Source organism: Condylura cristata, unplaced genomic scaffold (genome assembly GCF_000260355.1).
Source record: "Condylura cristata isolate star-nosed mole 26May11 unplaced genomic scaffold, ConCri1.0 scaffold00005, whole genome shotgun sequence".
Taxonomy (NCBI): domain Eukaryota; kingdom Metazoa; phylum Chordata; class Mammalia; order Eulipotyphla; family Talpidae; genus Condylura; species Condylura cristata.
Genome location: NW_004567106.1, coordinates 27420617 through 27433376, shown reverse-complemented (window position 1 = coordinate 27433376; position 12760 = coordinate 27420617). Strand labels below are relative to the sequence as shown.

The 12760-nt window shown below is 48.5% G+C and overlaps 1 protein-coding gene across 1 annotated transcript in view; it reads left to right on the top strand.

Moving 5' to 3' along the window:
* The first annotated feature begins 12564 nt into the window (after nt 1-12564).
* The window catches only part of HOXA13 (homeobox A13), a 1896-nt gene continuing 1700 nt past the window's right edge, over nt 12565-12760 (top strand). The window contains exon 1 of the mRNA XM_012720751.1: nt 12565-12748. Coding sequence (XP_012576205.1) covers nt 12565-12748 — 184 coding nt within the window. The remainder of the gene's footprint in view (nt 12749-12760) is intronic.

Here is a 12760-nt window from a genome sequence, read left to right as displayed (position 1 = left end):
GGTGGGGGGGTCTAAATAAGGACTAAGGAGTAGAAATAAGAAGAAGAAAATATGGAGCCCTCAGGCCACCTTACAAGGCTAAGGAGTCTCTGCCCGGTGCCTTCCAATCCTTCTCTGCTCAAAGGCTAAAGAATTTGCAGAAGACAGAGATCACAAACCATCAACTTCCTATCTCACAACTTCTCTGAGAAAAGTAAGTCCAGACTAAGAAGTTTCCTGCTACCTGAAAAATATGCTGGGAAAGTAAGTCTCTATTGAAGCAGTAAGACTGGGAAGAGGAAACTGAGAACGAATATTTTCTCGATGCGCTAGCTTCCCTTGAGTCTTAGTTGCCTTATCTTAAAATGTAGATGATTATAATAACCTCGGGACCTATTTCACAGGTTGTTATGAGGAAGCACTTAAATTTTTTTTATTGCCATATAACTTACAAATAGCAGAGTATAAAAATCTTAAGCACCCAGCTAGCTGAATTTTTATATAAGTATACACTTGTGTAACTACTACCCAGATCAAAATATATATAACATTATAAATTTTGTCCTCAAAAGTTTCCATGAAGAAGCACTTTTAAAACTAACTTTAATCAGTGATGTATCATTGTCTCTAATTCAAGAAGTTAATGCTCCAGGCAAACATGTGGAGCTTCTTGACACTTGGGGACAAAATTGACAAACCAACATACACATAAAGGATGTTTATTATTCTCACTATGGCTAGGGACGTGGGGTTTTATTATTCTCACCATGTCTGAAGGAGCATATAGGAGCTTTGTCTACAAACCCTTAGGCACTTGGGGTTTGGAGGAAAATGGAAGATCAGGCTTTAATTCATTTTCTAGACAATAGAGTTCTCTGTTGGCTGTGAAAAACTGGACTGGCATGTTCATTTCCAGGTTCAGGTTAGTCCAGTCAAAAAGGGCTAAGAACTCCTTTCCAGGGGAAGATAACCTGAGTGGATACATGTAAAGTTTAAGATTTAGGGTGACTTATTTCAGTGTCTCCACTGATGGTGTAAAGTGTGAAGGCAATTTCCCAGAGGGTTGTTTGGTGAAGAGATAAGCAGGGCAACCCAATCTTCTGAAGAATGTAACCCCAATGATGAACACATGAAAATGGTGTACTATACAAAATAATGTATAGTCAATAGAAAAAAGTGAGTTCTATACTCCAATCTTATGACCCCCCAGTTCACTCCAGAGGAAGCCACTGTTATCAATGATTTGCCTGCCTTTCTGTATACCTCTCCTTTTTAAATGCACACTTGGAAGCCCTCATGGTAGCCTGGTCTTTTTCCTAAATAACTGCTCAGGACAATGCCCATGACAAGGCTTTGGTTCAGAACATTATGTTCGGCCCTGGTGTCCAGCTGAAATTCAAGCTAACCTTGTGTGGCCTGGTATCTGGGAAAGGCCACTGCAGCCAGGGTTCTAGTTTCTGACCTGGCTGTAATGGGTTTCAAAACAGCAAGCTAAGTTGGCTGCACCATCGGTGCCAATGACAAACCCCCCAGACCCCCCTCGCCCAGGGGTGATCAGAATCGTGCTGGGGCTAATAATCAAGTCACTGACCATGACTTTGGATCTATGGCCATTCTCTGGAGTCAGGGGAAATTAGAAGTGCCTTTTGGAATTTTTAACTGTTCTGTCTAGCAGCTATAAAAGCTGTGCTTGGGTCATTAGCCCACCCTGAATGTCTGCCTCCGATCCTATTTCCTCAGTCCTCTTTAGAGCTCTATGCTCTGGCCCTTGTCCTGCCCCCACCCAGCCTGGGCAGAGGTGGGAGGTGGGAGGGTCTCAGCCCCAGTCCTCCGTCTCCACAGTGTCCGCCAGAAGACATCCGAGGAAACACATTTACCACCTGGGTGACCTTGACTGCAGCCGATTAAAGTTTAATCCAAGGTGTGTACTCAGCCTCGCCATGTTATTTAAACACATCAAAGGTCATAAAAAGATTCCAATAGGCTGAGCGTCCTGATGCAGGCCTGCAGGGAGCCAGTGTTTTATTCTGGTGGATTTCCAGAGCTAGGATTTGGAGCACAGGGTGGCGCGCCATAAGAAGTGAAAAAGCTTTGCTTTTTCAACAGAATGCCAGACTTTCAAAAAGCTGCAGGGGAAACCGAGTCTCGAGCACCCGAGCAGACAAGTCCTTTGATTTCAATTAACTGGGAAGACATCTAGTGGAAAAAGGTCGCAATTGCAGCAACTGTGGTGTGAGCATCCTCTGCCTGCCTACAGCAAAGTTACTGCTGCTGGACAGGGTGGTGGTTGAGAGGGCAGAAAAGAAGATTCTCTCTTACTGCTGCTGGAGACTCCTGAAGACTCTCAGCCAGGGCCAGGATCCTAGCTAGGACCTTGGTGCTATTTCCACCCTCATGAGGAAAAAGGTCCCACTCCAGTTTGGGTTCCAATCAGTTTAGGACATAAGGGGCTCAGGCCCCCAGAGTCCAATCCAATTCCTGAACACAGAACTGGTGGAGTCATGGAGGGACTGCATAAGGGTTCTTCTCAATGGTCTTGAATGGCTGGGGACCAAAAGATCAGGCACAGAATAAAGGTGAGGCTGAAGACCTAAAGTGCTGCCCAGCCACTGCCACTGTCCACTCACCACCTGCAGGGGTGCATGGCAGGATATTACAAATTTGTAGGAACCCAGCTTCCCAGAGAGCACACAGTACTTTCACTTGATCTCTGTAGTGGCACTGCTGAACTTTGCCCTGTTTGTCTGTTGCCCAGACTAATTTCTGCAGAGGATTGGCTGTCTCTCACCACTCTGCAGAAAGTGCCTCATAAAGGGAATGCTGTTTGTTACCTTAGCTCTCCACAACCACAACAGCACCTCTTCCTAACTTAATACCTACCTAGAGAAAAAAACAAAAACCAGGCAGGCTATGCCAGCTTCCCCATCTGCTACAGAGATGGCGGCTTCTCTCTAGACCAAATGTTTAAAGCCAGGTCTCTGCCCTGGGGAGTGGGGAGATCTCCTGGCTAAATATTTTGGCTGGGTCTAAGGTCTTCCCTCTGATTCCACTTATTGTGGCATTATCTTGTCACAGAATTGTCAGAGAGGAAGGGCAGCACCCCTGGATACCTTCTGACGATGGTGCAGAAAGCCAAGGGATATGTTCACTCCATATTTCAATGTGTGAATCTCAGGATTTTCCTGGAGTCACAGCTGTGATTGCACTCAGACTTTCTAGGTTCTCTGAAGTGGGGAAAGTGGTGGCCATTGAGAGCTGCCCTCCATAGCCCTGCCCTATGCTCCTCCACGTGTGGGAGGAGGCTTCTATTCCCCGCCTCTTGTCCATCAAATTGTCTTCTCTACACCTGTCCTCATTGTCAGAGTACTTGAACCAGCCCCTGAATGTCAAAAGAGGGTTTAGAAAACCCTCTTTTATGCTTTGTGTTATTTCCCCCTCCCCCAAAGAAAACTGAAAGGACTGGGGAGTGAGACCATTCAAGGGACATAGCTTAAAGTCCTTTAACAAGACATAACCATTTCTTCTCACACACCAAAGTACATCCTCAAAGCAATGTAAAGGTTGGTAAAGGTTATGCCTCCTTTTGCCTTTCCCTTTATCACCTCTCATCTGGAGGAATCTTGTCCCTTCAGGTAGGGAGATTCCTTTAGCTTTTATTGAATGCACTGCTGACCATTGCAGCAATAGTGAAGGTTGGGGTGGGAAAGCAGAACTGCAGCTGGCTTAATCAACTTTAACTTCAGGGAATTAAAAATTTACCTAGATTCTGAACCTGAGATCCAAGGGCCTGGGGACCTGGAGCAGACCCTTTTGCACTGAGCTCAATAGATTAATCATTCATTCCCTGGCAGTGACACACCTCCCAACCCTCCCTCCCAACAGACCTGGCCAAATCGAACTAGACTGGTGGCTAGATCCAGAGCTCCCTTCATCCCCCTGCCAGTTCTGCTCCCCACACATGGGGCCATGGGGACATCTATTTCTTCTGGGTGACAAACGAGTCTGCATGCTCTCAGTGACATCAAATTACTTTGCACCAGCCAAGGGTCCCATGACCTGACATAACCCCACATTAGGTCCTAGAAATGTAAAGAAATATGGCCTTTTTAAAAGTGGCTGAGAGCACATAATTGCTAACAGGCTAGAGGGGGTTGTCCCAAGCCTAGTTTGTGACCTACGCTGAGGCAGCTGATACCAACCAGCCAGAATCAGCTGTTTGGGCTCTCTGAGCAGAAGTTCACTTCCACATTTAACTCTGGACCCTAATTCCTTTCTCAGAGCCCAGGTTATTTTTGTGCAGTGAAAGAAATTATAGGAAGGCTTTCTGTTTGATCATCCTCTCTTTAACAGCCACTAGCCAGGGGTCCCCAAACAGGCTTCTTCAGAGAAAAAGCTTCTGCAGAGAATGGGCTTCTGCAAAGCTTTAAAAATACAGGCCTGCTTTGGGCTGCTTTTTCACCATCCCATCTGTCTTTTTGTCATTGTCTCTAGCTTTTCTGCAGCATCTCTATTCTCTCTGTCTTCCTCTGAATGTTCTGTCCTACCCCCATAACCTTGACCAGCCTGTGATGAACTCCATCCTAGGGTCAGGGCACCCAAGACCTTCCCCTGAGTTACTGTGCCCAAAGTCTTGGTAGGGGTCAATCTTGCTGGTGCCCCCCCCCCTGCAGTAAGAGGCCTCATGCCAGTGTCTCCAGGGGGTTCTGCTGGGCAGTTGGAGTTGTTAGAAAGTTATGTAAAACCTATGTAATAATTTCTACTCTTGTTTAATTTACACTTCCCTTATGACTTTAGCCAAATAGTTATTTTCCAATTCAAGGAGCAGTTATATACTTAGTATAAAAGCACCCCAGATATTTAACAACTCCTAAAAAGAAGGGGAGGATTAAGGAACAATAAACAATCCAAAGGCAAAATAACTCAATGTGCTGCCTTGGAAAGGTTGACCAATATCCACCCAAACAAATAGGATTACAAGTAATTTAACCGTTAGCTGGTATAAGACTAGTCAAAATCAATGGTTTACTATTAACTATTTCTACCTCTTTGCTTTTTAAAGTTGCCAGTACTTTTAATTAAATCCCCATTGCCAGAGTTTGCTGAGGGGGAAATCATGCTCATTGTCAATCAGACTGAACTGGGAGCCTCTCTTATGTTGTAGGGGTTAAGTGTCAACACTTTCACCACCTTGGCCTGAGTTCCATCCCCATTCAGGGAGGTGACCCACAGAAGACCTCTCCTGCCTCATCCGCTGCTCCCCTCTGCAGTGTATTTCCGTGGATCTGCCTGTTCTGCTCCCCACTCTGTCTCTGGTGAATCCTCACCGCTGCTGCCCTCCCCAGGTCTGTCTTACAAACCAGTTTTTCTATGTAAAAAAAAAAAAAAAAGACTACTGAACTGAAGCAAAACTAAGCAAGCCATAATGACTTTATTAATCCTTGAAAAAAATTGCTAAGAAGATTTTTAATGCACACAACACAGCATTTTATCTTCGAAACTGAGATTACTGTAATGAGATATCACTCCAATGTAAATGCTCTCTTCTAGATTAATCAAAATAAATCTTTTGTTTGTTTGATTCTGCCCAGGGAGGAGTTCAGTTAAGGTGGAAAACAGTCATTTGTTCAACAAGAAAGAAATTTACATCAATTTAGAACATAGAAGGAACGGTGGCATGTTTTATATCTCTCTCCCAAAACCTGATGCAGCAATAGAAATCTCCTATTAAGGGGTGACATATTCATAGAAAAAGGTAAAGTAAACCTCTCACATACATGCATTTTTTAATAATAGAAGAGGTGTAAAATTTTAGGCAAGAAGCATGCATTCACACCCCAAATCCCTTTTTTTTCTAGATCACTCTTAGGCAGACCCTGAGTTCACGTTCTTTCTAGGTTATAATAGAAACATCTCAAATTCAAACACACTAATTCCTTACTATCACAAAAAACGGAAGATTCCTTTGAGCAATTTTTTTCTCAACCTTGAAATGTGTCCTCAAAAGCCTATGATGGGAGTGAAATGATACTAGGACTGGGATTAACTTAAAATATTTTGGAATAAAAAAAGGAATGCAACTGGATAATGAAACATGACAGATATGTTGAACTGGATGGGGATATGCAGGGATTCATTATTCTTTGTGTTTGGAAAATTCCATAACATTTTTTTTTAATGTTGTGTTAGGCAGAAACAGAAGGATTATTTCTGCCAGCGGGCTCAAATAAAAATATAGTCCCTAAAGTAGCACCTGGAGTTACCCGTTTAATCTTCATTTTCTTAGAATGGAAAACGACCTTGTTTCCTCTTCACTTCTCCGGAATGAGCCAGCCATCCCGGTGCTTTCTTTCCCACACACTCCCTTTCCCAACCCATAAACTGAGGATCCAAACCCAAGGTTGGGGGCTGATTAACGGAGCTTCCGTACTCAGCTTCCCTTACCAGAGTGTAAATACCCATAAAAACTAATATCAAAAGTTTTTATTGAGCTGCTTCATTTCCCCAAGAGTTGGTCCGAGAAGAGCTGGAGCAGCCGGACAAAGGCAGGAGCCTGTTCGAGCCGCGTTGGTTTCCTGACCCACACAGCGCCCATTCCCACACTTAGGAGGAGGCTCTGGGAAGGACACCCGGACCAGGTAAATTCCAGTGGGGGTTCTCCTCCCACCGTGCACAGGTGGATTTACAAAGTGGCTCAGGAAGGAGTGAGGGATGGTAGAAGGAATCAGACGGATAAGAGAGGAGAGCAGCCACGGGGAAGTACATCACCAGGCTGGTCTGACAGGGTGAAATATTTTGTGTGATACCTGTATTTCACCAAAATACACTGGATGCCGAGATAACTGTGTGTCCGCAAAAATTTGATGTGTGAATCTGTGTGTTCATAACCACACACATATACACACACACACCCCGTTAGGTTTACAGTACCCCTACAAATCTGATCACACCTCTGTGTTCTCTGATCTGAGCTCCCTTCCTCGTGACTGTTCTGGTGAGTTTCCTTTCCCCCGTTGCTCTGCGCATGAAGAATTAGGAACCCGGGTCAGGGGTGTGGAAGTCTTTACGGTTCTGGGGGAGCCGTGCTCTCCCGCGGGCCCAGGCCACGTGGCCCTCTGGCCGCCAGGCTGTCTGCACCGGTTTCTAGATCAGAAAGCCTGGGGGTCCGCGGGACCACGTTTTTGTTCAAGCCCCCTATTTTCTTCAAACGCTCAACTGTCTTCCGTGTAGTTACTGACATAATGAATCCCCAACCCAGCGCCGGTTTCCTGTTTTGTTGCGGGCGGCCAGAGCATCAAGCTAAGAAGGGTGGAGGCCGGCGGTGGGTTTTCACCCGGCAGCGGCAGGGCCAGTGTTGGGGCAGAGACCTCTCGCTCTTTTCATGCCGCTGCTGCCCGATTTCTCGGGCCATCCTGCGTACCCCCAGCGCCCTGGCGCAGTGACAGAGCTCTCCGGCCTGGGTGGCGTGTGCCAGCAGCCCAGCGCGCCGGGGTCCCTCGGCAGACCCGGCGCTTCCTCTTTCCGGCGCTTCTCCGAGTTCCCTGCTTTTCCCGGGCGTGCGCTGGTCGATTCTAGCGAAGGCTGTGTGGTCGCGGCCGTAACGCGCTGCACACCCTCACCAACGCCTTCGCGGAGACTCTCAGGTCTCCCGGAGGCGGGGGCGGCGGTCTCAGAAGCCAGAGTGCGTTGCTCACTCCAAGCTGGCTTTCACCCTGAGGAGGCTGGGCGCTGCCGTCTGGCTGGGACTGTGCGGTAGTGGTTGCTTCTCGAGGCAGCTAGGGAACTGGTTTTCTAAAACAAAAAGAAGAATGGGGAGAAGGAGGAGGAATGGGGAACAAGGACTTTTGGGGGGAAACACTGAAGAGCAACACTGGAGCAGGGCTCTTCCCTGGGCTTCCGCCTCCTTTCTGAAGAGTTGTACACTGGTAGTCTCAAAGATCCCACTGGACGGAGGGAACCCATCAAGCGACGGAGAACTGCTCCTCCAAAATACAGGCTTTCAAAATCCTCCGGATGAGGGACTGTTAAAAGCAAGTTGGGATGATCCTGCTTCGTCTTCCACCCTGAGCGCTTCGTCCTGTTTTTCAGTGTTAACATTTGGTCACCACAGTGCCAAGTGACTTCCTACAGTCCCAAACTGCCCCTACAAACTTGGGCCTGTTGCTATCACATTAATGCTTCAAATGCACAACAATCTTGAAAGAAAGTTTAAGGAAGCGACTTAGGATGCGCCATTTCCCTGCCTACTGACCATCTCAGACCAACTCGTTTTCTTCATAACCTATCCTTGCTCCCTAAGAAAGTATAAATTCTGCCCTGGTTGGGATACAGTGGAGAATCTCCGAAAGTCCTCAGTGAACAAAGACCCCCACTGTGTCTTTCCCAAATGGTCTGGTCAACTGTGGATTCATTTGAAGGTGCTGTCTTATTAGTAGGTGTTTTTCCCTTTTCTCTTTCTTTCCTTTTTGGCCAGCCTCAGCTCCTGGGTCATTTTTATTTCCCTCAAGTTTTTTCTTCCTTTGCCATTATCTCTGCTTTCACCCTCCTGAGATGGGAGAGAGAGGGTTAAGATGTTCTGCAAATGCAGCTAGGCTTGTAAAGCTGCTTGGATACATTAGAAACACATGAATATCCTAAAATACAAAGTGTCTTTAAAACCAAGGGAGGAATGTTTATCCTAATGCTGGATGGATACAGAGAAATAGTGCCAGGGACCAGTGCTGACAGCCTCCTCCAAGTTAAAGTGAGAGCAGGTAAATTTCATTTGCTAGTGAAAATCAAATTCGATTAAAACCTGGTTTCCTTTTGTCCTTTTCTCATCTAACCCTGGGTCCCAGAATTCCACAGCTCAGGCTGGCAGAATCCCTCACTCAGAAAAATCCAGCCAATGTTTCTTTTTTCGGGGGAAGGTTCCAGGGCAGCAAAAGCCCAGAAGGGCACGCAAGCGTATTTTAGATAAAACGTCATGCCTGCCAAGGGTCTGATGAGTTCCTGAAACAAAGACCAAGTGACTGGGCATTTGCAGCTATCATCCTCTGAAGTTATCCATGTTGCCCATTCAGAACTCTTCCAGGGAAAATCTGGGAGCAGCAGGCAGACCCCACCTCCACCCTGTAGCCCACAGCCCTCCATGGGTGTGCTAGCCTTCCCAGTCGAGAATATAAAACGTTCAGGGATAAAATTATCATTGCCAGGATTCAAGTTGATAACACCTCTCTACAACCCCATAGGAATTCCTGAGACCAGTGGACAAAAAGCAGAGAAATGGCACAGAGGGTCAGGCCCAACTGGGTGGAAAGACAACTGAGTCTTGACTTAGCTATTGGGGAAAGAGGAAGAATGCTGGGAGAACCAGTGTTTGCTTCTCAGAGCACACTCCAATTCTTCACTGTCCTGGATCTTTCTTTTTCCACAGCAAGATGGTCTATGGCTGCCTGGGGGTAGGGGTGGGGGATTAAGTGTCCAAGAAATGGCACTGGGAACCACTAAGAAATTTCTTATTTCCTTCAGCAAAAGCCAAGAGAGCAGAAAGAGATTTTCTTGATTGAAAGTGGGTAAAAACTCTAGAAACAGTTTCAAAAATATTAACAGAGCTCACTCAAATCCCATAAGCTATCTCTACTAGTTGGTGGTTACAATTCAATATTTAATCTACAGTTTTTAACAACAGTGAAGGCATGCTAGGACAGCGTTGACTTGCCTGAAAAATGATTTTGCATATACTGAAGATTCAAGACCAGGAAGGAACAAGTAGAATGCCTCCCTCATAAGTAATCATGTGCTAAGAGTTTCTAAATACTGATAAGGATATATGGGAAAATAAGAAATTCCCAGTTAATCTGATCACTAAGGACCAACCATCACACTCAGAATAATTCAGGCCTCAAGCCCTTCTTTGGAGGAGTCGCCAAGTTTCGGCAGCAAACCCTGTCTGGAGATGCAACCCAAAGCCATCCCCCAGCGCCGCCGTCTTTCCCAGACAAACCTGCTTATGTCTCCTTAGTGGACAAGATGAAATCTTATCTCACCATTTTTGGTGAGGTGGGACCCAGTCAACTTTGGCAGTCTGTGGAGCTGGAGCCCTTCCTCTGCGTGCAGGGCTCCGATCTCCGTGAAGTGGAAAGAGGACGGGAGGAATGTGGAATTGGCCTTGGCCGCCGTGTGCACCAGCAGCTGCGCCATGGGCAGAGGTGAGCTGGCACAGGAGCTGCTGGTAGGGGCTCCCCAAGCTGTGATTTCGTTTTTCTGGGTCTGGATGGAAAAGAGAGGAGTCTGAAAGCCTGGGCCAAGAGCAGGGCGGAGGCAGAGAAGAGTCTGCAAACACCGCCCCAAAAACTCCATGAACGCAGCAAAAAATGTAGAGGAATCGAATGGAGTCAGAAACAGGAATTCCAAAGGAGAGAGTGAAGGGAGGTGGGCGGTGGGTCTTTCGCAGCTGCCTGAGTCTTTGGGGCTTGCCGGGTAGTTCTCACGCTGGCTAGACTGCAGCTTTCAACTTGACCTTGGCCTCCAGCCGTGTCTGACCCGTATGTAAAACAGCACTCAAGTCCTCAGGAACTGAGGCCTCGAACCCAACCTTGTCTCTTTGTCACCGTGAGTTTTACAATGCCACTTGGAGGAAGGAAGGGGGGCAAATGGGCCGGAAAGTAACACAAAAATCACATCCCTACAGAGGCCAGTTCCTTAGCCTGCAAACGGCTAGAGGGAGGAGGTAAACTGGGGGCAAATCAATATTTACTTGAGCTACCATAAAGGCAAAAAAGAAAGGGTACACTGGGCATGTGTATGGTATGGTGATGGTAGTGGGGGGGGGAGGGGGGTCATAGGCGGTTTTATTGGGCAACACTTATATCGGTCAGAGCAAACCTCAATCAAAATAGGGAGTCCAGCATGTTGGTCCGGACCCTGCAGGACCTTGCAGGAAGGGACAGTGGGTAGAGAGCAGGCGTATTTAACATTGCCCTGGGCTTAGGACAGAGTCTGCAAATTGAGACTGGAGGGCAGGTCCAAGCTTGGCTGCTTACCAGCCCTCTTGGGGTGGAAGTATCCACAGTTTTCCCCAACCCGGATGTTACTATGGAATGCACCCACTTTCACTTTGTATAGTCCCGTGTGGCATTAGATCAGCTATTAGCCTCCACCATGAGAAATGGAAATGATTGGCTCCAAAGCAACAGGACCCCCACAAACCCTTACCAAATTATGGTGATTGTTTAACTTGTCCAGCCTAAACACCTCACAGTCACATTTCCCCAACTCAGAGAAAAGATTTCTCGGCTGGTTCTTGGATGGAGGAGGACCGGGCACCCTCTGCAGGCTGGAGACAGTGCTCTCCCCAATCCTATTTGGGGAAAGGCATGACAGAGCCCTAAAGAGCCCCGTTTTCCTATCCCGAAATGCAATGAAACAGGGCACTTTGCCCAGGTGCCTGGAGTCGGCGCCCACCCAGGCTTGACGAAGACTTCTTAGGCCCCAGAAGGGGCAGTCAAGTCTCAGCCAACACCCAGCTGGGGCTTGTTCCTCTTAAACTCCTTTCAGGACAAGACAGGATAGGACAGTCCTTTGGATATATGGGAGCACAGGCAAAAGCCACATACAGATAGTTCTGTCTGTCTCAAAGTCTGGAGGGGAAGAGTCGTGCCTGTAGCAAAGTGAGGATCAATCTGTATGCATGAGTGTGTGATCACGGTACATTTGAATGTGACTGTGTGCGGGTGTGATGGGTCTTTTTGAGCCTGTTAGCCTAAGTGTGAGTAAATGAAATTGTCCAACAACACCGTGTAGACAGGGAAGGGGAAGGAGCTCTTAAAAACAGTCCAAGCTTTCCAGTGGAATGTCCTGGGATTCACGAGCCAGGCTTATCCGCACGAACAGACAGGCAGCAAATGCCCCGCCACTACTCCCCTGGAGATAGAGCCAAATCCTGACGCTGTCGAAGCCGAACGTGCTGGTGTCGGTGCTGGTGTCTCTCTGCAGAAAGGCATACAGATACCTGGAAAGAAAACAGGGCCGGAGGCCCCAAGAACCACCCAGCCTAAACTACGCCCCGTTCTCCTTCTGCTCCCATTCTCCGGCAACAGCAGATCTACCTGACCTGTCCCTATTGCCTCAGGTCCCAACCCAATCCTGGACCCAGTCTCCTCCCCAACTCCTTTCCTTGCTCTGGGCCCCACTGGGATAGGGGTAGGGAGGGAGAGCTGCAAGGAGACCACCGCTCCCTCCCCACGCCACTGCACCCCGCCCCACCCGCCCGATCAGCAGCTAGGCGTCCCCACCCAGCCGCGTCCCCCGCCTCTCCGCTGGGTGAATGGTGCACGACCGGGCAGCGGGCGCTGGCGCTGGGCAGCCAGGGTAGCCGCGGGGACCGCGGGTGCACAGCGTAAAGCCGGGGTTGGAGCCGCTTGCTTTGCATACGCCGTGGGCGGAGCGGGGAAGGGGGGGCCGGGCCAATGGGCGCCCGCCTGGCGCGACCCCGCGGGGCGCGATCCGCCCCCCTCGCTCGGGCCCCGGCCCCGCGCCGCACGCTCTTCACTTCTTGGGGGCTTTTTAAAACAGCGCCACTGGGGTCTTCTCCATGCGGCTCGGGCTATGACAGCCTCCGTGCTCCTCCACCCCCGCTGGATCGAGCCCACCGTCATGTTTCTCTACGACAACGGCGGCGGCCTGGTGGCCGACGAACTCAACAAGAACATGGAAGGGGCGGCGGCGGCGGCAGCCGCAGCGGCAGCGGCGGCAGCAGCCGGGGCCGCGCTGGTGCCCTCCGGAGGAGGCTGTCGGCTCAGGG